Raw genomic sequence first — 25,482 nt, forward strand, 5'->3', positions numbered from 1 at the left:
GATTTATAATCCTTTGGGTATTTACCCAGTAATGGGATGGCTGGATCAAATGGTATTTCTAGCTCTAGATCCTTGAGGAATCGCCACACTGACTTCCACAATGGTTGAACTAGTTTACAGTCCCAGCAACAGTGAAAAAGTGTTCCTATTTCTCCACATCCTCTCCAGCACCTGTTGTTTCCTGACTTTTTAATGATTGCCATTCTAACTGGTGTGAGATGGTATCTCATTGTGGTTTGGATTTGCATTTCCCTGAGGCCAGTGATAATGAGCATTTTTTTCATATATCTCTTGGCTGCATAAATGTCTTGAGAAGTGTCTGTTCATATCCTTCTACAGTAACCAAAACAGCATGATACTGGTACCAAAACAGAGATATAGACCAATGGAACAGAACAGAGACCTCAGAAATAATACCACACATCTACAACCATCTAATCTTTGACAAACCTGACAAAAACAAGCAATGGGGAAAGGATTCCCTATTTAATAAGTGTGCTGGGAAAACTGGCTAGCCATATGTAGAAAGCTGAAACTGGATCCCTTCCTTACACCTTATACAAAAATTAACTCAAGATGGATTAAAGACTTAAATGTTAGACCTAAAACCATAAAAAGCCTAGAAGAAAACCTAGGCATTACCATTCAGGACATAGGCATGGGCAAGGACTTCATGTGTAAACCACCAAAAGCAATGGCAACAGAAACCAAAATTGACAAATGGGATCTAATTAAACTAAAGAGCTTCTGCACAGCAAAAGAAACTACCATCAGAGTGAACAGGCAACTTACAGAATGGGAGAAAATTTTTGCAATCTACCCATCTGACAAAGGGCTAATATTCAGAATCTACAAAGAACTTAAACATATTTACAAGAAAACATCAAACAACCCCATCAAAAAGTGGGCGAAGGATATGTGTAAATTCATTTCTATATTGCCATGATGTACGTAATTCTCAGTTGAGCAGAAATCACTGATGTCCGGGGCAGATTCCAGCTGAGACCCGCCTGTTCCCAGTCCAGAAGGTGCACTCATTCTCTAGGCAAACAGCCCCTCTGCAGGCGCCACCAGGGCCCTGACACCAGCAAGGCTTCCTCCAGTTCAGAGGACTGAGCCCTGCAGTCAGCCCCTCTTTTCAGCCCTGTGCTGATGAACAGCCCTGGACCCTGAAGGCCAGGCTTTCCTTCTCTGCTTCAGCTGCAAACACGGAATCTAAGGAAATAGAGAGGGACCCCTGCTGGGGGCAGCCCCTGGGTCTGGGGAGAAAAGCCATCTGAATGCCACCCTCTGCCCAGCCCCTCGCTGACGCTCAGGCCCCCTGCCCACCCCAAATGGCCCCTCCCCTCCCTCGGGACTGTGCATCCTCTCCCAAGGTTCTCCATCCACACTCCCCCAGGCCCCTCCAGAGTGGGGTCCGGGGCCTGCACCCACCCTCTGAACACCTGCCCTGCCCTCGTGCTTTACAGTGGGTTCTCACAGCGGCCTTAGTGTTCATCCTTCCCCACAGGGCTGTAAGCACAGTCTTTCATGAAACATTCACATACACATACATATCTGTATGATCATATGCAGGGGTGTGATCATGGCGCGTGGGCCTAGGTGAGCCGCACAGTGCGAGCGTGTGGCGTTTTATACAGATTGATCATGGCCCGTGGGCCTAGGTGAGCCGCACAGTGCAAGCGTGTGGCATTTTATACAGATTGATGCACGCGCCATATTTACACTCATCTAAAAAGTGTACACCTATGCACACACACAAAATGTCGATGTATACGTAAATCATTATGAATATGTGAGATAACACCTACCTCTCTGCATCCCACATTTCCCAGCCACATGGCTTTGTGGAATCCCCTCCACACCAGCGGTTGAAACTCCAGCCCCTCTGCCCAGTGGGTGCAGGACCCCCGTGGTAGGGACACTCCACCCAGTGGTGCAGGACCCGATAGTAGGGACATTCTCCCCAGTAGGTGTGGGACCCCATGTTAGGGATGTTCTGTCCAGTGGGTGTGGGACCCCATGATAGGGACGCTCTGCCTGGTAGATGCAGGACCCCACAGTAGGGACGCTCTGCCTGGTGGGTGCAGGACCCCATGATACGGACGCTCTGCCTGGTGGGTGCAGGACCCCACAGTAGGGATGCTCTACCTGGTGGGTGCAGGACCCCACAGTAGGGACACTCTGCCTGGTGGGTGCAGGACCCCACGGTAGGGACGCTCTGCCTGGTGGGTGCAGGACCCCACGGTAGGGATGCTCTGCCTGGTGGGTGCGGGACACCACGGTAAGGACGTGCAGGACCCCATGGTAGGGACACACCATAATTTCCTCTTTCAAGAATGAGCATTCATTTTGTTTCCATGTTTTTTTGTCGTATGGAAAACATGCTGCAAACCCCACTTTCTTGTGTATCTTCAATTTCATCGCCGTTACCATATTGCCATCAAGGAGCTGGTGGCAGAGCACACAGGTTGGGGGAAGAATGTTTGTCAGGTCCGCTGGGTCTGTAGCGGTGTTTAAGTTGGCTTTTTCCTCACTGACTTTCTCTGGATGGTCTGCCCGTGACTGTACAGTTCTGGAGTCTCCTTTATTTTCGTATAGGAGTTCTGGAGTCTCCTATATTTTCGTATTCTATTTCTCCCTCTGGATCTGTCCATGTTTGCTCTACAGTCATGACCACATAATGCCATTTTGGGCAAAAATAGACGGCATACGCACCAGTGGCTTCATCAGATTATAACAGCACAGTTTAACCATTCCTTTTCTAGGCTTAGATATGTTTAGATACTGTTGATGCAAGAAAAGAAGTCAAGCTTTGAAGGCATTTAAACCAGTGTTATTCAGAAGTCTTTCTGAGGACTCCAGACTAAGTCCTCCAGGCTGGGAGCAGCCCCTTGGCAAGGTCCTGTCCAACTGCCCCGCACAGGGTGTCAGTGCACTGCGGAGATGCAGGTGGTGGGGTTCAGGACACAGTCACGTTGAACCTGCTCAGAAGTTCCCTGAGAGCAGAATCGCATCGGCATTTGTGCAGGAGGACATCAGGTGGTAGATCGCACAGGCACAATCACTAACTCACAGGCGTTGCCTTGTGCAGGAAAGACATGGAACGCAGTGACTCGGGCGGGAGATGTGGGCGTGGCGTGTGCTCTGCCCTGTTTTGTCTTCAAAGCATCTTTGGAGCACTGCACACAGGGACTTTGTGAAATTACGCTGGCAAGCAGAAATGAGCAAACAGGGCTCCTTAGGTTTGACACTTTGTCTCACAACACACAAATGCTCAGCATTGTGTTCCGGTTGTCTCCAGGATTCAGTAGTCACGAGCTGTGCAGGTGTGTGGCCCAGGAGCAACAGGCTCCAGCCTCCAGCCTGGGTGTGTGGCCGGCTAAGCCATCTAGGTTTGTGTCAGTCACTCCGTGATGTTGGAAGAATGACAGAATCACCTAATGAGGCATTTCTCAGAAGGGAACACCGTCACTAAGCGACACAGGACTCTAGGTAGGTGTTCCGACGTTGGGGCATATAGACACGGGCACACGCCACATTGACACTCACCTAAAAAGCATGTGTCTCTGCACACACAGGAACACAATGGCTATCTGACATGTATATAAATAGATAATGTCAGAAACACACACCTCTCTGCATCCTACCTCACATCTATGCATGGCTGTGTGGTCTTCTTCCCTTCTTCTCCACCAGCAACGGATGGTGTTTCATCACTCTGAAAACATTTACCCCTCCAGTGAGTAGAAACTGATATTTTGCTGTCTTCGCTGACATCTCGCCTGCTTCTCGTGGTTGTGAGCCCCTCTAGATAACTTCCCAGCCACTTGGATTGGTTCTTCCGTAAACTGTTTCTTAAGCGTCCTGTGCCCATTTTCCCCTCACTTGTTGCTTTGTTGGTGCCACATAGCGGATGTTCTCTGCATCTGGTAAACATTAGCGCTTCCGCCCCCTGCCCATGGCCTGTGCTCCCAAACGCTCTGTCCAAAGCTGCCACTTCTCTCCCGTTCAGTTCACATCTCTGGGGAGAGACAAGGAAGCTCATGACACTAGAACGAGGTCTGGTAGGTTTGCCTCTGGAATTCCGAGTGACCTGGGACAAGTCACTCTGTCCAGTGAGAAGACAAGTATTTCTACAAGGTACAGGAACTTAGGACAGAGAGGGGAAGGCTAAGTACAAGGACACAGGGTTCCTGGGACCCACAGGCTTGCTAATAATCATCAACGGCGAATACCCAGGCAGCGCTTGGACTACTGTGCAGGGCACTGCCAGAGCATTTCCGAGCATTTCCCACAGGAGCTCGCTGACCCCCACCCCCACCCCTACCAGGACGCCCCACAAGGCATCATTATGACCCCACCTTACAGCTCAGGCACAGGGAAATTCCAAACCACCCAGAGGCAGCTAGGCTTAGGTCGAGTCCCAGGGCCCCCGTTAACCAGTCTCTCTCTCTCTCTCTCTCTCTCAAACACACACTTCCTGACCAGGTAGTGCATCCCAGATGTGTTCAAGCTCCTGCCTTTGGGTGGCGTGGCACTGCCCACATCGGGCCATGTCTGCTCACCCTCCAATTGCAAGGTGCTACTGTTCAGAAATTTGTGTCCCCTCAAAATTCACATCGAATCCTCACCCCCAACCCCCAGGTGATGGTGTTAGGAGGTGGGACCTCTGGAGGGTGATTAGGTCATGGTGGCAGAGCCCTCATGAGTGGGATCAGCGTCCGTACAGGAGAGATCTGAGAGAGACCCCATGCCTCTTCCACAGCAAGGCACCACCTAACAGTCACCAGGCTCAGTGCCCTTGGGGTGGCTTTCTCTTCTCTCCAAAAGATCCCAGGATTCCGTCATTTTCAAAGTCCCTCTGTTGTTGCTTGTTTACACTTAAGAAATGCCTGCTGAGCACCTTGACAAAGGGACCAGGCATCCCTTGATCAGGGTTGCTCTGCCTTGCTCAGCCAGCTGAGCAACCCTCCCTGGGTTCACTGCCCCCCAAGTGACAGCCATCTCTGATGGCAGGCCACTCACACCCCCTCGAAAATCACCCAGGAACCATTAAAACCATTCAAGACATACTTGAGAGTAGTATTTTGGGACTAATTGGAGGCAATGATTATTCACACAAAACCTGCGCTGTGTGGCCAAGACGATGCCACCAAGGTGTGCTGAGAGTCCGGGTGCTGATCCAGGGCTGGACGCGGGCAAAGCGCACAGCTCGCGGAAGGTGGGTGAATCACAGACCTTCCTCAAGCCTTTCCCTTGGGACACAGTCCCCTTTGCCACCCCGGGAGGCGTGTTACCAGAGATATAGTGTGGAGACTGCTGGAACCACGGTGGAGAAAGAAACTGTTGTGGAGAAAGATTTTCTAGGCCCAAGAAGCCAGTGGGCAGGCAGAAACAGGAAGTAGTTGAGTCCAGGGATCTTTGAGCCCTGGGGCCAGCTGTCCTTCTGTGAGCCTTCCAACAAATTCCTCTCTTGCGTGGATTTTAATGGACAGTGCTTCCTTCTTTTCTCACAGAAGCGTCTTCTCCAGGACCCCAGAAGGCTCCCTCGCCCTCGGCCGATTCTGCTCCAAGACGCAGGCAGGCATTCCCCGCAGAGCTGTGCTGCCTTGCTGAGGTTCATTATCTGGCCAGCAGCTGAGCCTGCGGTCCCCCAGCAGCTTTCTAAATGTGGCAGGGATCGGTATAGAGGTCTCTGTGATGAAGGCGATCAGGTATAAAAACCGAGAAAATACCTCTTTGTCAGTGTAGGTGAAGACACATCACTGACAATGGCTGGAGTTTTGCCACGGGAGTGGGCATGGCTGGGCCCGTCAGCTGCAGTCCGATCACCCGGGTCATCACCCTTCCTGACAGCCTCACGGTGACAGCCGAGTCACAGGGAGATGAGGAAGAAAAACAGGTGGCAATGCTCGTGGCCTCATGGTATTGAAGAAGCTGCAAGGATTCTGTGAAGGCAAAGGGAGGTCTCCTAGAGCCCACACAGGCCTCAACATGTGCAGAAGACACTGACATGCACACATGTGCAGACTGCTATTCATAAAGCAGCTTAGACCAGGCAAACCTGAAATTCTACGGCCCACACAGGAGCTTCTGGGGCTCACAGGCCTTGGTCTAGAAGGGGTGTGCCCATCTGCACTCTGCCTGAGTTCCTCTGCAGCAGCTCTCTTCTTCACCTGGGATCATTCCTTCCTGCTGAAGGCCAGAGGCTGACATCCCCATTCACCAAGGAGGAAACAGAGGCCCAAAGAAACATTTTTGGTTTTGTTTAGAGACAGGGTTTCTGTGGCCCAGGCTGGAGTGCAGTGGTGTGATCATCGCTCACTGCAATCTTGAACTCCTGGGCTGAAGTGATCCTCCTGCCCTAGCCTCCCAAATAGCTAGGACTATAGGCACGTGCCACCATGCTCAGCTCATTTTTTTAATTTTTATATAGAGAGGGGGGTCTCGTTCTGTTGCCCAGGTTGGTCTCAAACTCTTGGCCTCAAGTGACCCTCCCGCCTCACCCTCCCCAAGAGCTGGGATTACAGGAGTGAGCCACTGTGCCCAGCCCTCCAAAGAAAGGAACGGATTCAGCAGGAGCCTGCAGCTCGCTGGCAGTGGTGTTTGCCACTGGCCAGTCTGAGTGTAGCCACAGCCCTTACCACTGTGTACTGCAGGCCCTGTGCGACTGCAATAAACCTCAGCTGAGGGGGAACTGCAGGGTAACCACCTGATCACGACAGAATTCACCCAAATACCTAGTTGTTCCCCACAGAGCCCTCCATGCCTGCTTTGAGGAATCCACTCATTAAACTGTAAAAACAACTCTCACGAAATGAATTGCAAGAGCATAGCACTGAAAAACCCCACCCTCTCCAAGTGCAGACGGCGTGCACGCCTGGCCGCTGGAAACCCTGCTCCTCGCCTGCAGATAAGCCACGTGGGTCTCAGAAACAAAGCGGCAGCCTCAATGTGCAGCCCAGTGCAGACCTTCTTACAGAGATGCACTTCTCACCTCTTCCGACACCACAGGCCGCTCTGCTGCCTTCCCACGGACCCTGTGCTCCGACTGCCCTCGCCGCAGTGCGGGAACCATGGAGGACTGCTGGCTTGTCCTGGGCAGTCCTGAGCTGCTGAGCCCCAACAGAGGACAGGAGCTCCATCAGGATGACAGGGTGGAAATCCACTCACCACTCATGAGAAAAAGAGGCAGAGCTGACATTCGGTTCTGCTTAAAATCTCACCTGGCCTCCAGTACAAATGTCTCTTCTGTAAACATGACAAGGTGACACCCTTCAGCGGGTTCCCAGTAGCGGGGGCAGCAGGTCCCTCCACTGAGGGGCTTTAACTCTGAAAATGGGAACTGCTGAAGTCCTGGGCCTGGGCGTCTCCTGGCCTGAGAAACACTCTTCACTTCGAGATGGATGTCAAACAGCAACTTCGCTGCTTTACTGCCAGTATCGACTACTGAGCTGGGCCTACAGGAAACAAGACCCCTCTTCCCACATGGGCGTTACACTCTCCTTTGAAATGGACCAATGTGCATTTCCACGCAGAAGGCGTCTCCTGCAGTCGCATCCTGTCGTCCTAGTTCTTAAGCCTAGGGGCAGCTGCCCTGACGTGGAGGCCAGAGGACAGCATAAGGACGACTGTGCTGACAGACACACACAGTGGGAACCTGCCCACACAGCAGAGGGGCGGCCCCGTGGCAAGGTCCTCCAAGTGCTGTCAGCAGGCCCAGCTGTGCACGGGCCGCGCTGCCTCCTGCTCCAGCACATACAGCACCTTAACACAAGGTATCTGCTACCAGACAAATGTGGTTCTCTCAGCGTGCTGACAGATGCACGCACATGCATGCACACACAAACACACAGAGACTTTTAGGGACTGCAACATTCACTCATAAGTGCAAGAAAGAGATCACTCCACATGTGACATTGCTTTCTTTTAATTGGAGTGAGGACAAAACCTGATCCCGTTCAGAGATGAACAGAACCATCTAGGTCGTTAAGAACAGTCTTATCTTTCTGGTTAACCAGGTCCTAAATTCAAGGGATTTCCACGTGTTCTTTAAAACCACCTGAAACTGTCCTGCGCAGGCTCACACTGCGGCTCTGTACCAAGGGCTTGGCCCCACCTGCAGCCAGAGGGCATCTCACTGGATGTCATCATCATCAAAAAGATCTTCAAAATCTAGGGAAATAAGCAAAACCACGTAGTTACACATACAAGGGTAAGGGCTGAAGAAATCACTTCAGAATGAATTATATAGTAGTCCAAAATACAGAGATAATCGTCAATGATCCAATGAAATAAAAGACTTTTCCCGTAACAGACTTTCAGTTTCAGCCAACCAGGGCTCGTACATGTAGTCCAAGGGGACAGTGTTGGCTAGAGTGCTTTCTAGCTTTCATTTAAAAGACAATCCTAAGAAAATGCATGCAGGGCTGTTCTGAGTCCCACGGACACCACCGCACAGCCACAACTCAGCACTCAGGACACGCCAGTGCCGTGTCTGCACCCACGAGTGCACGGGCACCCAAGATGCTGCCCTCGCTGCCGGGGCCGGGGAGAGATGAAGCTGGGAGGCACGTGCTGGGTCCTTGAGGGCAGAGGGAAAGCAGCCGGCTGCCGCTGTGAGCATGAGAAAGCCGGGCTAGGCTGCAGAAAGGTGACGCCTCCAGTAAGGGAGCGTGAATGATACTCAAGCCTGAGAAACACCTGCTAAGGCCCATTCTCACTGGAAGAAACGCAGCAAACACGTAGTGCCCTGCTTTGGGTCATCAAAATCAGGCCCCCCAGGAAAGATTTTGTCCTTCTGTTTAGTCTTCTGTGTTTTTCAAATTCCCTACTACAGGCAATCATCACTTTCACAATGGGAGGTGAAAATACAACTAAAAGCCCACTCACATGTACTGTGCACTGAAAATGTGCAGTATGAATTATGAACTAGAAAGGCGAGGTTCAACTCCTGGAGGGTCAGAGCGAAGAGCCAGGAGCCTGCTGGCACCACAGCATCCAGCCTTCCTGGGGAGGGTGGCGTCCCTGAGGCATCTCTGGATACTGCAGAGGGTCCCGACGCTCCCCAGCCACACTGATGCACCCCCACATCCTCACTGCCTCCCGACTGCTGGTTGTGGTTCGCCACTAGGAGCACTTTTGCGCAGTCCTGGGCCTGGCTGACTCCACACCTTCCGACCTCTGCTCTGCTGCCCCCTCTGGAGAAACCTCCCTCTGCTGTGCTCCCGGAAACAATGCCGTCCACGCTTTGCCAGGGCTCTTGTCACAGTCCAGCCCCTGCCTGCTGACTTTTCTGGACCCACAATTTTGTAAGACATGGCGAGGGAAGAGAGAGTGTCTCTTTCGTGGCTAGAACCCTGGTGCCCAGGGTGTAGCAGCCCAGCAAAACCCATCTGTTTGACGAGTAAAAAGGACTTAGCAAAAGCCCCATCCACAGCCCACAGAGGTCTCTCAAAGTAAATGGCTTCTTGAACACATGGGGTTGTCACAACCTGATGGGACAGTGAGTGCTTTGTGAACTTAGTGGGTGGGCAGGCAGGGGACACAGAGCTCTCCTGCGTTCCCTCCCTGACCGGCCGTGGCTCAAAGGCAGACACGCGCCCACAATGCTCAGGTTGCTGGGCGCTCACCTGACGGGTAGGGCCTGGGTCCCTCTCAGAGATGCTTTCCCGTCAGGATTCAAGGGCTGACTCTGGAAGTCATGTGAACTCAAACACTAGAACACAGCAATCGCCTCTAACCAATGGGCTGGCAGAGGATAAATGGGACTTTGAAGGAGATCATCAAAATGCAAGCGTGTGGTGCCAGCATTAGCAACTGCCCAATCCTGCCCACGTGAAAAGCTTCAAAGCCGCCCTGGTGAGCTGGTGTTTTTGCAAAGCAGCTTTGGAGAGCGCTCTGCAGCTTTGTACAATTTGTTCCCTCTGAAGGCAACACCCTTCTCCCACCTCGCTCTGGCATAAAGAATTGAAATAAATGCTATTCAGTTCTCCAGGCTCATCTCAAATGTCATCTGCCCCAGTTCTGACTCCAGTTGGTAGCAGCAAGAATGCTGCCTCAGGGGCATGGCCAGGCACCCTGGGAAAGCCTGCACCCCAACTCAGCAGCTTGGCTGCTCCCCTCAGGCAATGGCTGGCTGACAGTAAGCCTGATGAAGCAGCAGGGACTCAGGATGGCAGGGGGTCTCTGGTAAGTTAGAAACCGATGTGGCAAGCTCACGTCCTAGCTGTTAACTAGTAACAAGAGCTTTCTGTAGAGGCAAGCACCATGGATTAAACCAGGATGAAAAATGCCACCTCACTCTCTGGAGTAAGAAACCTATCTTATTTACTTATGATTTGAACCCTTAGTAAAGGTTAATATCATCTATAGGAATAAGGCCTGAAGAAATCAGAAGAGAATGAGAAATATTCCCTCTAGCAGGTCTGAAGATGTTACAGAAAATTTGCTTTTCACTGTTTATTTGGTTTACCCATGTTTTTGGTAACTAGCACTGAAGCCCTTAAATCAAGAGGAAAACACATCCTGCGTCCTGATTTCAGAGCTGGGCAAGAGCTGGAGTATGGCTGTCCCTCTGCAAAGGCAGCTGAGGGCATGAGAACCCAGGCAGGCAAACACAGGTGGGCTGGGAGAGGAAAGGAAACCGGCTACCCAGAGAGGGCGGAGACAGGGAGACAGACGGGGTTCCTATGGCCGTGTGTGGGGTGAGGGGCCAGACCTGGCTACAGTCTGAGGTGTCCGCAGGCACATGTAACACGCATGCCAGAGCTCAAACTCAACTACTGGGCTGCAAGCTGGGAACAATTTCATGCTACTTTTCTCCTGAAAAATAAGGCTGCCTGCCAGTGGCCGCAGGCCGTGTCATCGCTCCACAGAGGCTGCACTGCATTCTGAGAGGAGCGCAGGGGCTCTACCACCTTATGATCCAAATTATTCATGTCACCAAGTTGCTTCACTGCCTTCACCTAGAGAAGAAATATTCAGATTAAATCTGGCATCCCATTCCAAGCATCCTTACCATTAAAAAAGTCTGCATGAACGGCCTTTTCATTGGCTGCCAAGTCCATCAAGAGCCCGGTGCTGCCTCCCGCCTGGGGAATGGAAAGGCAAGGTTACGTCAGGTGCGTTTTCCGAAAGAACAGGTGATAAGTGCATTGCAGGGCCGCTACCCCCACAAAAAAAGAAGATGGGTGAGGGGAAACAGGCTCAAGTTGGAGTCAACATTTTAGTTCCAGACACAGGAATGTGTATTGGGGGGAGGGGGAGGAATTCAAAGGAATGATTTTTAAGGTCTCTCAAGGGCTTCTGTTCCTTGATTCCTGTCTGCCTTTAAAAAAGAAACCTACCACTGACCTAAGCACCACTACTTCTCTGTGCCCCTCAAGGAGAGCTTTCCGATCCCTCGCCGGACATCGCCAGAGGCCACAAACATGCGAAATTGAGCCCATCGCCTCCACTCAGGATCCCTTCCCTCTCTCTTCTGGGAACGAAACCACTTCCCCGAGGAAACTGACCTGCTCTGCCTCTGAGGTTCTGGTGCCCGGCTGCTATCATGGACCGTCCACTGCCACAACTCCACGGCAGTGGAAAAACCATGTCACAACCCAAGCTGGGCAATCTGAAGCCCTCAGGATTTTGGATCCTGTTTAGAGTCAACCGGTGACAGAGGGAGCAGATTCCTCTGACAGCAGCACCCTGGACAGCTGGCCACAGGTCCTGCTGCTGCCCTGGCCCCAGCATTCACAAGGCCGCTTGCTCAGACCTGCCCTGATCCCCACGTAGCTGCATGCCCTTGTTCCCTTTCAGACACTCTCAGAAAAGCCAGGACGCTCAGCCTCCTCCCCTGGCTTCTCAGCCTCCCTCCCTGTCCCCATCAGCACAGTAAGCCACGCGCATTCTACCACTTAAAGCTTGTCCCTACCTCCATCTGCCTCATTCACACCCTCTTCAAGTCTCCTGTTCTCCCTGCTCCCATTTTTCTACCCTCTCACCCGTAAATGCTGCCACCCTACAGAGCAAGTTGGAGCCTCTCACTCCCCACTGTAAAGCCCTCCGGCGGCTCCACATCGCCTAGGACTGTGACTGTAAAACAGGACTGAGAAGCCTGGGTTTAATGGAAGTGCTTCGGGAGTGGGGTGCACAGAGCCACCCTCTTTAGCACGGTTCCAGATGGTTTCATGATCTGGGTAGGGAGAGAGTCCCTACCCACTGTCTCCCCTCTCTCTGGCACTGCACGCTCAACCATGTTAAACGACACAACATTCCCTTCCCTTGGTGAGCCAGTCGGCATCCCCCAACCCAGGGCTCTGCTCCTGCCGGGCCTTCATCCCCCACTACCTGGCAAACACCAATGCGTCCCCCAGCATTTGGCCACAGAGTCGACTCCTCAGCTGTACCTTTGCTGAGCCCCCTCAAAGCCCTGAGGGTCCATCCGTCGGTGCGCCTTCGGCTTTCTATGACACCTGGTATTTGCAATCAGCCGCTCTGCCATGCTATTACCTCCACAAGCACAAGGGCTGCCTCTGACCACCTCTGTAGCCCCTAAGCTTTGAGAAAGAGCACATAAGGCCCTGACATGTAGGAGCTGGCCTGCCAATCTGAGCTAGGCTGTGGTGCTCTCCTGCTGACCATAAACCATCTCAGAACGCTCACATCAGACAAGGTCACTCTGTGAACACAATAGAGACCAACAAAACCCCAAGACGACTGTATAATCCTGTATAACTAGAAAGAAGAACGAGGCCACTACGCAAAGCACATAAATGCCAGACGTCTCCTTTTCCGCTCCGACAGGAATGACGGCTGCTCCAGTCTTCCCTCATTCTAGTTAAGATTAAGAGGCCCAATCGGAGAATTATCCTCGCTTCCAAGGCACAGCAAAGCCCACTTTCTTCCCCCAAATCCCCTAACACGAGCTCAAATCCCACACGAGGTTGATTCCCCACCCGCGTTATGGAGACGCACCGCGGGCCCCCATGGGGTGCTGCAGCCATCGAAGAGCAGCAAACGCAACTCCTCTGACCACGGGTGTGTTCCCGGGGGCCTTGGGGGCACCCAGCAGGCACTCAACCCTCAGGCTGCGCCTCCTGGTCCCCCGGGCTAGGGCACACGCTTCCCGCCGCGGTCGGTCGCCGCCTTTCACCAGGTGCTCGGAGAAACCGGGATTTGCTCTCCGCGGGGCAGGGAGCCCGGGAGCCGCGCCCATCGCCCACCCGCCCGGCCTCCCCTCCCCGGGACCCGCGCACCAGGACGCCGCCCTTCCGCTCCCCCTTCCCCGCTCCCCACGCTCGGAGACTCCCGCCGGGCCCGTGCCACCTCGTCCAGGTCCACGTAGGGCCCGGCGCCCTCGGGGAACATCTCGTCTACCGCCGGCTTCATCTCGGGGCCGCAGCGCTCTAGGCTCACTTCCGGCCTCAGAGCCGCTTCCGGCGCGCGCCACATGGCAGATCTAGACGCCGGAGGACCGCGCCTCTGTGGTGCCCGCCCGCTGGGGTGCTCCCGGCCGCCGGCGCGTCCGCGGCACCGGCGTTTGTCTTTGCGCTGGCGAGGGCGGGCGTCTGCAACGCCTCTGATGGGCGGCCCGGCGGCCACGGGGAGAAAAGGCCGCCAGCAATGGGAGCAGTGCCTGCAGAGCACGCCTCCGACCAGAGGCCAGATCCAGAATAAAGAAGGAGCCTCAGACTCTGCCGCAAAGACGGCCGGGGTCACAGGAGCCCAGGGCTTGACCTTCAGACGTTTGTCTGAAGAAGACACACTCGCGGCCAGTGAGCAGATGAAGAGGTGAAAGCAAACCAGGGCCCCACGGCCGCTGCACCCCTGGGACGCCCAGAGTCAAAAAAACAGCAAAACACGGGTGGAAGGGTGCGCGGCACACGGGGCCGCTCGCACCGCGGCGGGGAGTGAGACAGGGGGGCAGGTCCCAGAAAAATCCAACACGGACACCCACGTGGCCCAGCGCTCCCCTTCCGGGCACAAGCCCAGAGGACCAAAAGCCGAGGCTCCAAGGGGCGTCTTTACCCCACGTTCACAGCAGCGTTATTTATAATAAATGAAAAGGGAAGCGTCCCCCGCTGTCCCTGCCCATCGATGGATACGTGCATAAGCAAATGTGGTCCACGCACACCGTGGAACATTACTCAGCCTTTAAAAGGAAGGGAATGCCGACACCTGCTGCCACGCGCAGGAACATTGAGGACGCTCTGCCGAGGGAAACGGGCCAGTCCTAAGACAAACACCGCATGATTCCACTCAGCCGAGGCCCCTAGAGGAGTCAAAGTCATAGAGACAGAAAGTAGAAGGGGGTTATCAGGGTCTGGGGAAGGGGAAATGGGGAGTTCGTGTTTAGTGGGGACAGAGTTTCAGCCTTGAAAGATGAAAAGGATCTGTAGAGGGCTGCTGGTGATGGCTGCACAGTTCCGTGAATGTGCTTAACGTCACTGAAATGTGGTTAAGATGGAAACAATTTGTGAAGTTTTACCGTAATGAAAAAAAAAATGAATGTGACAGAAATGCGAGGGAAAGGAGAAGGAAAGGGGTAAGAGGAGGGAGAAGGTTGGAGGAAGAGAGGGAGAGAGGAAGAACAGGGGAGGGAAGGAGAGCGAGCAAGAGGTCCTGGAACTAGACTTTGCCAAAGATTCCTTGTTCAGCCAGACTTCGGTGGCCTCCTAACCTCCTCCCAGGCCCATCTGTGCACTGCATTGTCAGGTTCAGTTTTCGCAGAGAGCCCTGCTAAGTTGGTTTAGCCTGAGCCCCCCACCCTGGATATTGGATCGGGTTCCTGGTCCCCCAGCATCCCCAGGATGTCTGATGGCCCAGGCCTGTCTTTAGCGAAAGCCCTGCGGGGTCGGCCGAGCCAGCATCCCGTCCCGCACTGTGTTCCTCCCAGTCATTTTCCACCCGCGACCCCACCTGCTCCTCAGCCGCAAACCCCCACTGCCTGTGCTGTTCCGAGCTGAGCCTGGTCTCCCTCCCCCACTGCAAGATCCCGTTGCAGTGGTCCCCACAGCCGTCTCCAGGGTTCAGAACAACTTCTGAAAATTTCCAATAATGTTTTCTTTAACAGAGGAGGTGGGTTTGGGGGTTAGGCTGTAGAGAAGGGGAGTGGGGGGCGGCATGGATGAGGGTAGTTCCAGGGACAGGAATTGAGCTGAAATGTGAGGGGTGTGTGTGGCCCGAAAAGGGGCCACCTGGCCTGAGTGGACAGTGTGGGATGCAGGGAGAAGCTGGCAGTGGATATTGGGTGAGCCTCATGCCATGCCAATGCGCGTCACCCTGAAGGACCCAAGTGAAAGTCAGTCCGATGGAACAGGGGCTTGGCAGTGACTAAGAAGAGTGACCCATTAAGTCAAGGTCTTTACTAGCTAAGGGGTGGAGCTGTGGGTCTCCACGGTCTGCTTGTACACCCTACAGGGATGGGGGGCTCACCACCTGTGCAGAGGCCATCCTATTGCTGGAGGCCCATCCCTGAGACACCATCATGCTGCCTGCCCAGTCTTCCAGTGCCCCAGGGTGCCCCAGGTGAAGCCCCCTTCCTCCCAGCATCCTCAAAGCCTAGAGCTGTCCCTGGAAGACAGAGCCTGCCCAGGCCCCGCTGTCCCTGACCCATGACAGATACAGGTGGGGTTTCTCAGTTCCGTTTCCTGCTGCCTCCTGGGCACTGCTCCCAGGGGTGTGTCATGGTGTGGAGTCAGCCTAGCCCTCACTGTGGGTTTGCGTGCTGCCCAGCTTAGTGGCCCAGAGCGGGGGTGCCTGGACTAGAATCTAGCTACCCCCTAACCAGCTGTGTGACCTTAACAAGTCAGGCTGTAACCTCATGTCTCTGCCTCAGTTTCCTCACCCGTAATCTGGGGGAACTGCAGCGCCCCCCAGGATCATCGTGGGAAATGGATGAGTGAGAGACACAGAAAGCCAGTCCTGAGCCTGCCCAGGATATAAGATCCCTTGTTGATGCCAATGTGGATGGAAATGTTGCACATTTATGAAAGAGTTTATGAAAGTGCTCCCCAGGAATCAAAATAAAACCAGCTTCATTTGTGAAATAAAGTAAGTGGGGCCTGAGCGCAGCTGTCCTTGAAAGACAACCCACAACGCTGGTTGTGCATCTTCAGTCCGGAGTTTATTGAGCGTGAGACCAGGCCTGACTCCTGCAGGGGCCAGGTTTTTGCGGGGACTCCATGCCTGCGGAGGCCCGACCGAGTGCAGCCTGGTGGGGTGGGCGGGCACCAGGCTGGACAGCATTCAGTCCTCCTGATAGGGAACATGGAAGCCCAGCGTGCTCCCCAGGGGAAAGTGCGCAAAGAAGGTTCGGGCCATGTCCTCGATCTGGGGGTAGGCCCCCAGGGCCTGGAAGTGCTGCACATAGTTCCAGAAGTCAGAGGTGGAGAAAGGCCAGTAGGGCATGGCCGGCAGCTCCGCGTAAGGGTCTGAAAGACACATGACACCTGCCTTGGGGGCTGTCCCCATGGTCCTGCCTGGAGACACCATCCTCGGAGGTCTCAAGGCAAGTGGATGGTTCCCAGCTCTACCCACAGTGATACAACCTTCCTAGAGTGGGGGCCTGAGCCCGTCCCCTCTCAGATCCTTGGGGATATCTGGTCTGGGAGACAGAGGAAGAAGAAGAAAGGGAAGAGAGGGAGGGGAAGGCCTGTCCTGTTTGAGGAAGGAGTTGTGTGGGGAGGGTGTGGGGCACCAGCAGCCACCTGCTGGGATTTCAGAACGGAGCGCAGACACCCCACTCCGCTACCCCCCGTATAACCTGTCCTAAAGCTTGGGCAAGGGCAGCCCTGAAGATACTGGACTGAGCTAGGGCTCAGAGTTGGGAGGGCCTGGGGGCTGGAACCCAGGTCTGAGGGTGGGAATGTCAGGGGTCATGGGGCCCTGGCTCCCCCTGCCCAGTGTGTTCCCTGGTGGCTGGAGGGCAGGGTCCCAGCTGGAAGGAGCTCATAGACCCTCTGCTTGCACAGCTCCAAGCTGGCTCTTGAGGGCCATGTTTTCCATGCTTGGGCCTGAGCTGAGCCAGGGCCCCTGATGCGTCTTCTTGGGATAAGAAGCTGCTGCCCTCCCCAGCAGTTTCTCCCCGCTGCATACCAGTTACTTATGCAAATGAAAGGAAAGAAATTGGAGAACAGTACCTCCTTCCTCCTGCACAGGCTTGGCCCCTGCAAAGGAAGAGAAGAGCTGTCACCCAGGAGGACCACCCAGGTGCCGGTTGGGCCCACCCGACACCAGCTGCAGGGCTCTGAGGTTTCCCAGCAGCCTGGGGATGCGTGCGGGAGGGGAGAGAACAGGAGGGCTGTCGGGGGTCCTGGTGGCTGCCTCCCTCCAGAGCGGCCCCTCACCTGCAAGAGGCCCCAGTAGGAGGCAGAGGGCCAGCCCCGGCACCATGCAGGCCTGCATCTTCCCGGTGCTTCCTGATCTGCGACTCAGGCCCACCTGCAGCAGGATGAACCCAGGAAGGGCGAGACCACCCATCCGTCAGGGCCGGCTTCCTCTACCAGTCCCAGTGTGGGCAGCCCTGGGGAAAATGGCATGGATTTTTAAAAAAAAATTCTTGCTGTTTTCCTAGCAATTTCCATTTCAGTGGTTTCAATCCACTATTTGGAGGTGAAATCCCTGCCTCAATTGGCCTTAATTTCCATGACTTAAGAAATTGCACCCCCTCCACTCTGCCTGGCCTCTCCAGAGCTTACCTTGTCTCTGCTCAGCTGGCCGTGCTGCCTGGATGGGCTCTGCTGCCAGCTCAAGGGTCCTCTTTATAGAAGGGCTACAGATGAGGAAGGACACGTCACCTGCCTGAACAGTCAAACTGAATATATTTCATCCCCACCGGAGGACCGTGGGCTCCTGTCGCCCTGCTGGCAGGCACAGAGTGTCAACTTCTGGGAATCTGATCCAAAGTTCAAACTGAGAGAAAAACATCTTGGCTCGGCCATTTCTGAAATTGTTAGGACTGAATTCAGCATTGGTACTTGAAACAAACCCAGTTTCCTCTCCGCAAGGAGCGATCCTACGTCCAATACCGGGGCTGGCTGAGATTTCCTCCCTCGTGAGAAGGAGCTGAATAATTCCAGCGCTGCTTCCACTTAAACCAGCAGGCAGGAGGAGCCCCCATCAGCGGGACCTGCCTGCAGGACGTCCACCGAGCAGAGCCACAGCAGAAAGTGTGGGGTCAAGATGGACTTCCGTCTCCAGGTGGGAGCTTCCCTGCGATCCAAAATGTCAGTCTGTAGGTGGGCAGGAGGCTGTCCCCACCATGGGACACCAGCAGCCAGCACCAAGGGTCTCTGTGGGCAGGGCCATTCTGACTACACAGCTGCCCCACTGACCACATCGGTCCCTGTGCTCACCTGTCTTTCCAGTACATACAGCCTCCTCCTGGTCCTGCTTCGTGGGGTCCCGCCACCCCACTGAATCAGGGGCCGAATTTGCTGTGGCAGTCTACCCTGTCATTCCTGGTCACCCTGGGGGCTGTTTAAGGACTCTGGGAAGCTCCTCACCCATGTGTCCCATGGTTCTGGAGTTCATCACAGTCTGCTCACATGTCCCCATCCAAATGATTAAGGGCTCATTTCTCCCCACACAATGCCATACATTTAACCAAAGATACCCAGAGAGGTGGTTAATTTAATTCAGATGGTAAGGCAGCCATCCACGGATTAGATTTTGGGTTTCCTTTTCAGAAATCTGGAGCCTGTGGCTACAGGAGGCAATGGATTCTTTCAGGGCAGTTGTATTCAGGGTCACCAAGAGCACCCAGGTCAATGATTCACTAGGAAGATGCCCTAGGAGGACTCGTGGGACTCAGCATTCTCTCGAGGACCCCACGGGATGCTCTCCATTCCCCAGCACCACGTTGTGGTAACACCTGTGAAATCTCCCCACGAGGGGAGCCCTTCAGAACCTCAGAGCCCAGGGCTGTTCATGCAGCCCCCTCTGCCTCATGCGTGTGCAGATCTCCGACCCCCGGGAGGAAGCAGGTGCTCAGCACAACCATTTGTTGGCGCATAGAGCTTAGGGACAGTGGCCCCTCTGAGATCCAGGTGCCGAGGCGAGGACCCAGGCCTGCTCGTCACCCTTCCCTGCACAGCTCAGATTATTTCTGGTTCCTTACCTGCCCCCTGAGCTGGGAATTTAAGCTCTGCGCTCGTCATTGTCTTTTCCCAGATTCGGCAGCACACTTTCCAGTTACCAACCAAGCCCACGGTCCTTATTTCCGTGGCTTCAGCTGCTTGGTCGCCCAAAGTCCTGCCCTCTATAGCTCTGTTTTGCACTGGGTGGGTGACAGTGCCCTCTTCTCCATGGGAAATGGAACCAGTCTTCGATCTGGTCAAGCCAGAGATCCAATTCCAGATTCCACCCTGAGCATTCCCATCCCTGGACCCCTCTCGAGCACCAATACTGTGTCCAGCTGGGTTGGGGGGAGTGTGGCCAGACACGGAGTGAGCTTGCTACAGGAATGGGCCTTCTGCGACTGTGGAAGGTGCTGAAGAAGGGAGGGCCTGGGAGGACGAGCCGGGAAACAGTCTGGGAGGCCCTGTCTGAAAATGCACAGCCCAGCATCGGCGGTGGGCCCAGAACCTCCGTGTCTAGCAGGGAAGGTGGGAGCTAGATGCAGAGGGGAGGAGGGTGAGGGTGGGCCGGGCCCTGCCTCAGCCTCTGACCATGATGGGGCCGCCAGAGAGGATGGGCCTATCATCCTTCTGTTAATAACCACATGTCTGAAGATGATGTGAAAATACGCCTATGGCGTTAGGAAAGATGAGATATGATAGCATGTACCGTATCTTTATAATGACTGAATAAAAGACTATACGTGGAAAAACTCTAGAAGTAGTAAGCAGTAATGGTGTTGGACGGTGGACCTATGGGCGTATATATGTGGTTTTTCTTCATTCTGGGTATATGTATGTTCCTTAATTTATTATTTTTATGTAAGGAAAAAAATCTTAAAAAGAAACCACCCAGCACCACCAATAGCTGTGTGCTGCTGATCACTCGGGCTGTCCTGGTCCATCTTGCCACTTGCACTGCCCCACCGCCATGCACTGTCCTGCTTCCTGGGTCCTGCAGGGTCACTGTCCCTCGCTGGCCTGGACACAGCCTTCCCTGGCCCTACCCAGAGGGCCCTGGCTCCCCTGCACCCTGGAGGGCGCCACCCTGGCCACTCACTCATCATTCCTCTCTCACCTGCTCTCTTGCAGCCCACCCGGAATGCCCTCTGTAGGGGTTTGCACACCAAGCTGTGTATATTGTTCTTGTTCAGTGACAGCCCCTACAGCAATGGTTCTCAAACTGTAAGAATTCCCCAAGGGTCCTGTTAAAATGCAGGTTTAATTCAACAGGTGGGGGGCCTGGGATTCTGCATCCCTAACCAGCTCCCAAGAGCTGAGGATACTACTGGTCCCCCAGCACACTTTGGGCTGCGAGGCACGGGCAGCGGTTCTCAGCCTGGGGGTCAGAGTCCCCTGGGGGCCTGACCTCAGAGTCCCTGGAGTGCTTGTTAAAATGCAGGTCTCTTTCTGGCCCCCTCCCACTCAGAGTTCTGATTCACGCGCTTGAGGGACCTGGGAATCTGCATTTCCAACACGTCTCTAGGTGGTGCTGGGCAGGTCCAGGGCCACCGTCTCAAGCAGTGGCTCTTAACCTTGGCGGCACATTGGGACCACGTGGGAGCTTTTGAATAGTCAGGATTTCCAGCCTCCTAACGTGAGATTCTGATTTAATGGGTCCAGGTCTCAGTGGTTTTGAAATTTCTCCAGGTGACTCTGCAGGGTCTCTGCTCCCCGGCCCCAGCTCCTGCCCCTGCCCCGCACAGTCCCCACCCATCGTGGATGCATCGGAGGCCTCTGGAAGTCTCGTCTAGCTGGGGCGAGAACATGCTCACACACACAAGACGGTCTTGGTGGGCACTGGTGGGTCCCAAGCCAACCAGGCAGAGCCGGGCTGCGGGCGCCGCTGGCAGTGCAGAGATCGGGTGGTCTCTGGTGCCCCCTGCTGTCCAGCTCGGGAACACCAAGCCTGGGCTATTGTGGATGTCACTGAGCCTGGGGTGGCCAGGCCTGTGCCCAGCCCACCTCTGTTTCCTGGAGGAACAGGCCAAGCACAGACACTTGTTCATGATTTAAAGTCCTAAAGACACAGACACAGTCCCCCCGGACATGGGCTCTGGAGGGTTGTGCCTCCTGCGTGCTCCTCCCTGTCCCCTTGTCTTGGTCTTCACTGAATGCCACAGACTGGGCATTTATAAAGGACAGGGGTTTGTTCAGCTCACGCTTCTGGAGGCTGGAGAGTCCAAGCCTGGGCAGCCACCTCGGGGGAGGGCCTCGTGCTGCTCCACAGCATGGCTGGGAATCAAAGGGGGCCCCTGGCGAGAGGCAGCTGAGCTTGCCTTTATAACAGCCGTGCTCCCGAGAGGGTCGACCCACTCCCGACAGGAAGCACCAGCCCCTCTTTACCGACAAACCCCTCCCAAAGGCCCCATCACGACACCGCCATCATGGTGACCAGATTTGGACCTGTGTTCCGGAGCAGACAGGCCATATTCAAACCACTCACCCCTCGGCTGCCAGGGAGGCTTCTGGAAAGTCCACGCTGCTCCCACGTCTGGCCTCAGAGCGCAGGCTCCTGCTGCTGACTCACTTCCCAGCTCCTCTCTCGCCAGCCCGCCATCAGGGCCCCAGGAACTTGCCCCCTGCTTCGGCACTGGGGCTCTGCTCGCTGCCTGGAACCTGTCCACCCCTCCCAGCAGCCCCACTGACCACATCGGTTCCTCTGCTCACCTGTCTGTCCCATAAGTACAGCCTCCTCCCAGGACCCTCGGGCAGCCTCCTCCACACCCACCCCAGCCCCCATCCCTCTGTTCCCTGTCCTCGTTGTCCTCAGTCCCAGCAGATGACACAGCCTCCTTGCAGCCCACCCCCGCCCCCATCACCCTGTCCCATGTCCTCGGTCCCAGCAGGGGATGCGGCCTCCTCGCAGCCCATCCCAGCCCCTGTCACCCTGTCCTGTGTCCTTGGCATCCTCGGTCTCAATGGGGGACATGGCCTCTCCTTACAGCCTACCCCACCCCCATCCCCCTGGCCCATGTCCTTGGTGTCCTCGGTCTCAGCAAGGGATGCGGCCTCCTGCCTGGCTGTGTCCTGCCTGCCTCCTGCCTGGCTGTGTCCTGCCTGCCTCCTGCCTGCCTCCTGCCTGGCTGTGTCCTGCCTGCCTCCTGCCTGGCTGTGTCCTGCCTGCCTCCTGCCTGCCTCCTGCCTGGCTGTGTCCTGCCTTCCTCCTCTCCGAACCTGTGTTAGTGCCTGGTCCAGGTCCACCCAGCCAGTCAGTGTCAGAGCCCACCGTGCCTGCAGGCCGGCCACCCTGCTGTCCTCGCTGAGCCACAGGGAACGCGGCCCTCCCCACCCTCACTGCCCACTTGCTTCTCAGCTGCTGTCTTCTGCCCCCTCCATAAACCCGAGGACAGAGCCCAGGTACCCAAGGAGTGAGGATAAGGGCGCCCTCTGACAGTCACCTACGTGGGTTCCCAACCCCACCAGTGCCGATTGTCCTTGTTATTTTAATAAAATAACGAAATGTCTTGATTTCTAATGAACATGAAAAGAAAGAGCTTTTTGGATTAAAACTAAGTTGACTTGGAGAGGCCTCTACTTACAGTAAAAATCACTAAAAACTGTCTAATTAGATGTGGGTGTGACAGCTTTAAAAGATTAGAACCAAAGTAGTGAAAATCCAGCTGGACCTGACTTTGGATTGCAGATCACTGGCGTCCGAAGGCTCCGTTCTCAGGAAACCAAGCTGGGAATGAGGAGGGGGCGTGGCGGAGGCGCACCCCAGGGGCGCTGTTCTCACCGGATTCTGCACAGCTGGGCCTCCTGGGGTACCATGCATGGCAGGAGACAGTCAGAGAAAAGCCCCCCGCATGTTACAAGACTGTCCCATAAAGATGGCAGATTTGAAAGCTAAACTGTTTAAGGCCCATTTGCTTCTTCTTTTAAAAAAAGATATAATTCCTTCCTTTAACCAACTCAGAATTCCTGACCAGGTCGCAGTTCAGGGCCTGAGAGGCTTCTCCTGAAACAAAGGGGAATCTGGCCTGGGGTCGAGTGGGGCTGGGGTTGTGGGGGGCCCTTGGGACCCTGGTTGTCCTGAAAAAAATACAAGATGCCATGTTAGATGTAAATTTCAAATAATTAATGAATACTTTTTTTAGTATAAGTGTGTCCCAAATATTGCCAGGGACATATTTATACTGATAAGCATCCTTGTTTAACTGAAATTCCAATTTTACCTGTTTTTCTTTCTTTTTCTTTTTCTGCCAAATCTGGTAACCCTGTGCAGGACAGAAGCATGTGGACCCGCCTGGCCCCTGGCTCCATGCCCAGGTCTAGCCAAAAGCCGAGGCTTTGAGCACAGGCTGGCGGGGAGAAGGGGCTCCAGGCCCCCGACCACCAGCGTGGCCCTAGCCCTGGGGGCAAGGCAGGCAGCTCCCCATGCCCACGAGGGTCTTTTCTGAGATGCTTCCTCCTGGAACTCTAGGGTCATGGTCATTACACGATGTGAGCAGATGGGCTGCAGCCCTGAACCTCCCTGTCAGCTGAGGCCCCTGGCCCAGGGACTTATGGCTGTCTGGAGCTGGCCCGGGCTGGGCTCATCACAGAGAGAAGCTGATAGAGCCAGAGAGGCGGGCAGGTCACTGCTGGCAGAGCCTCCTTCTCTCAGACTTGGAGCCAGGGATGGGGACACAGGGCAGAGGGAGCCCTCCCATGACTCGGGGAGAGAAGCACCAGCTTTCCAGGTGGGCTGTGACAGGTGCCTGAATCCCACGACAGGACCCACACTCCACATGCCATGACACAGGCACCTGAGGACCCTGCGCTGCTTGGTGGAAACATCACCGAGAGGCCAGCTAGGGCCCCGGCGCCTTGGTGAAGCAGGAGGCATCTCCACGGGCACAAGGCTGGGCTGGGGTGGCCTGGCCTGGCAGCGCGGGAGGAAAGGGACCTGGGAAAGGGAAGGGCCCACGGCCCCCACACCCTCGGAGCAAGAGAAGGCGGGAGACGCCCACTCATCTTCCTCCTTCCAGAGGACCCAGAGCCTCCAACAGCCACACCCAGACACTGCATCAACATTCAGCCAGTGTTGTCTTAGCCTGAAGAATGTGCGTGTGTGTGTGCGCGTGTGCATGTCCATGTGTGAGGTGGTGTATGTCTGTGCACACGTATGTGCATGTGTGTTTGTGTTTGTGTGCTTGGATGCATGTGTGGGATGTGTGGGTGTGGCACATGCATGGGTGTATGTCTGTGTATTGTGTGTGTGTGTGGGGGCCTGCATGAGTGTGCTGTGTGCTATGTGGGTGGGGTCTGGGATGTGTACTTGTGTGTGTGCATGTCTGTGTATTGTGTGGGGGGGCCTGCATGTGTGTGCTGTGTGCTCTGTCGGTGGGGTGTAGGTTGTGTGTGTGGGGGGGAGGTGTGTGTACTGTGTCTGTGTGCATGTGTGTGGTGTGTGTTAAGCGGGTGGGTGTGGGGTGTGTGTGTACTCTGTTCTTGTGCATGTGTGTGTTCATGTGCATGTGTGTGGTGTGTGCTGTGTGTGTGTGGTGTGTGTGCGCCTGTGTGTGTCCGTGTGCATGTGTGTGGTGTGTGCTATGTGTGTGTGGTGTGTGCGTGTGTGTGTCCGTGTGCATGTGTGAACCCATGTGCGTGTGTGACGTGTGTGGTTTGTTGCATGGGCATGTGCTCTACCTGGGAAGTGACCCAGGCAGTGGGAATGTAGTACTGGGAGCAAGACAGCAGGGAAGGAGAAACAGGGTGAGTCGCGGGCTTGGTGCTGCTGTGGGCAGCGGGGGCATGCCCCGGGGCTTCTGATCCTCAGCCTAGAAGGAGGCGTGTGTATCCACTCCACTGTCTCCCATCTCCACTGGCTGGGGGCTGCCCCATGGGATAAACTCCCCCACTTCTTGTTTGGGGTGCCCACTGGGCTGCTGCAGGCTTCCAGAGCAGTGATCTCAGAGAAGTCAGGGAGGAAGCATGAAGTAGGAGCAGGCGCTGCAGGTGAGGTGAGGACTGTGCCGCAGGGCAGGTGAGGCCTGGGCAGAGCGCATTGTTGTAGCTGAGGCTGGAGTTAGAGGGACCATGAGAAGTGAGGTGGACAAGGAGGTACCCCGATCCGTGCATCCCTCAGTCCTCCTGACATACGGGTCTCTGGGGACACAGGGGCCAGCTCCAAGGGGGACCCAGAGCCAAGCCAAAGATAGAGCACAAGAGACCTGCCTGCCAGAAGGCACAGCGTGACCCTCGGAAGGCCATCAGTTACCTCCTTGTTTGATCAGATAGGTAGATACTTGCTTCAGGTGACCCGTCCCTGGGCGGGAGTGGGGAGGTGGGTCTCGTCCCACAACAGCATCACTGCTTGGTGAGAAAGGTCTGCGCCATTCCAGCTCATGTCCCCAGCAGCTGCTCTGTGCCACACCCCTCCATA

At 55.0% G+C, this 25,482-nt stretch overlaps 2 protein-coding genes across 3 annotated transcripts; both read right to left on the reverse strand.

Annotated features, from left to right (window-relative positions):
• Positions 1-3,631: 3,631 nt before the first annotated feature.
• On the reverse strand, positions 3,632-13,522 carry COPS9 (COP9 signalosome subunit 9). The gene is made up of 5 exons (XM_003309556.6): positions 13,321-13,522; positions 11,024-11,096; positions 8,145-8,178; positions 7,001-7,118; positions 3,632-4,024 (listed from the first exon to the last, which is right to left on the reverse strand). Exons 1-5 carry the CDS (start codon positions 13,444-13,446, stop codon positions 3,647-3,649), a joined length of 729 nt encoding a protein of 242 aa, XP_003309604.3. The 5' UTR covers positions 13,447-13,522; the 3' UTR covers positions 3,632-3,646.
• A 2,576-nt stretch (positions 13,523-16,098) lies between these two features.
• OTOS (otospiralin) lies at positions 16,099-17,939 on the reverse strand. Of its 2 annotated transcripts, none has more exons than XM_009444691.5 (4): positions 17,694-17,939; positions 17,343-17,436; positions 17,136-17,162; positions 16,099-16,427 (listed from the first exon to the last, which is right to left on the reverse strand). In XM_009444691.5, exons 2-4 carry the CDS (start codon positions 17,398-17,400, stop codon positions 16,243-16,245), a joined length of 270 nt encoding a protein of 89 aa, XP_009442966.1. In that variant the 5' UTR covers positions 17,401-17,436; positions 17,694-17,939; the 3' UTR covers positions 16,099-16,242. The 2 variants fall into 2 exon arrangements, with proteins under 2 accessions (XP_009442966.1, XP_009442965.1); XM_009444690.4 differs by having other exon boundaries at positions 17,343-17,518; positions 17,694-17,937.
• Between the last annotated feature and the right edge of the window lie 7,543 nt (positions 17,940-25,482).

This window comes from Pan troglodytes, chromosome 13 (assembly GCF_028858775.2).
Source record: "Pan troglodytes isolate AG18354 chromosome 13, NHGRI_mPanTro3-v2.0_pri, whole genome shotgun sequence".
In the NCBI taxonomy this organism is placed as follows: domain Eukaryota; kingdom Metazoa; phylum Chordata; class Mammalia; order Primates; family Hominidae; genus Pan; species Pan troglodytes.

Coding starts and splice junctions, on each gene's coding strand:
- COPS9 (XM_003309556.6), bottom strand. CDS start 13,446: ATGTGGCGCGCGCCGGAAGCGGCTCTGAGGCCGGAAGTGAGCCTAGAG. Junction 11,097..13,320: donor CCTACGTGGACCTGGACGAG/GTGGCACGGGCC, acceptor TCCATTCCCCAG/GCGGGAGGCAGCACCGGGCT. Junction 4,025..7,000: donor GGCCTGTGGTGTCGGAAGAG/GTGAGAAGTGCA, acceptor GTCTCTCCCCAG/AGATGTGAACTGAACGGGAG.
- OTOS (XM_009444690.4), bottom strand. CDS start 17,475: ATGGGTGGTCTCGCCCTTCCTGGGTTCATCCTGCTGCAGGTGGGCCTG. Junction 17,163..17,342: donor CCTACTGGGGCCTCTTGCAG/GTGAGGGGCCGC, acceptor CTTCCTTTGCAG/GGGCCAAGCCTGTGCAGGAG. Junction 16,428..17,135: donor GCCTGTGCAGGAGGAAGGAG/GTACTGTTCTCC, acceptor TGTGTCTTTCAG/ACCCTTACGCGGAGCTGCCG.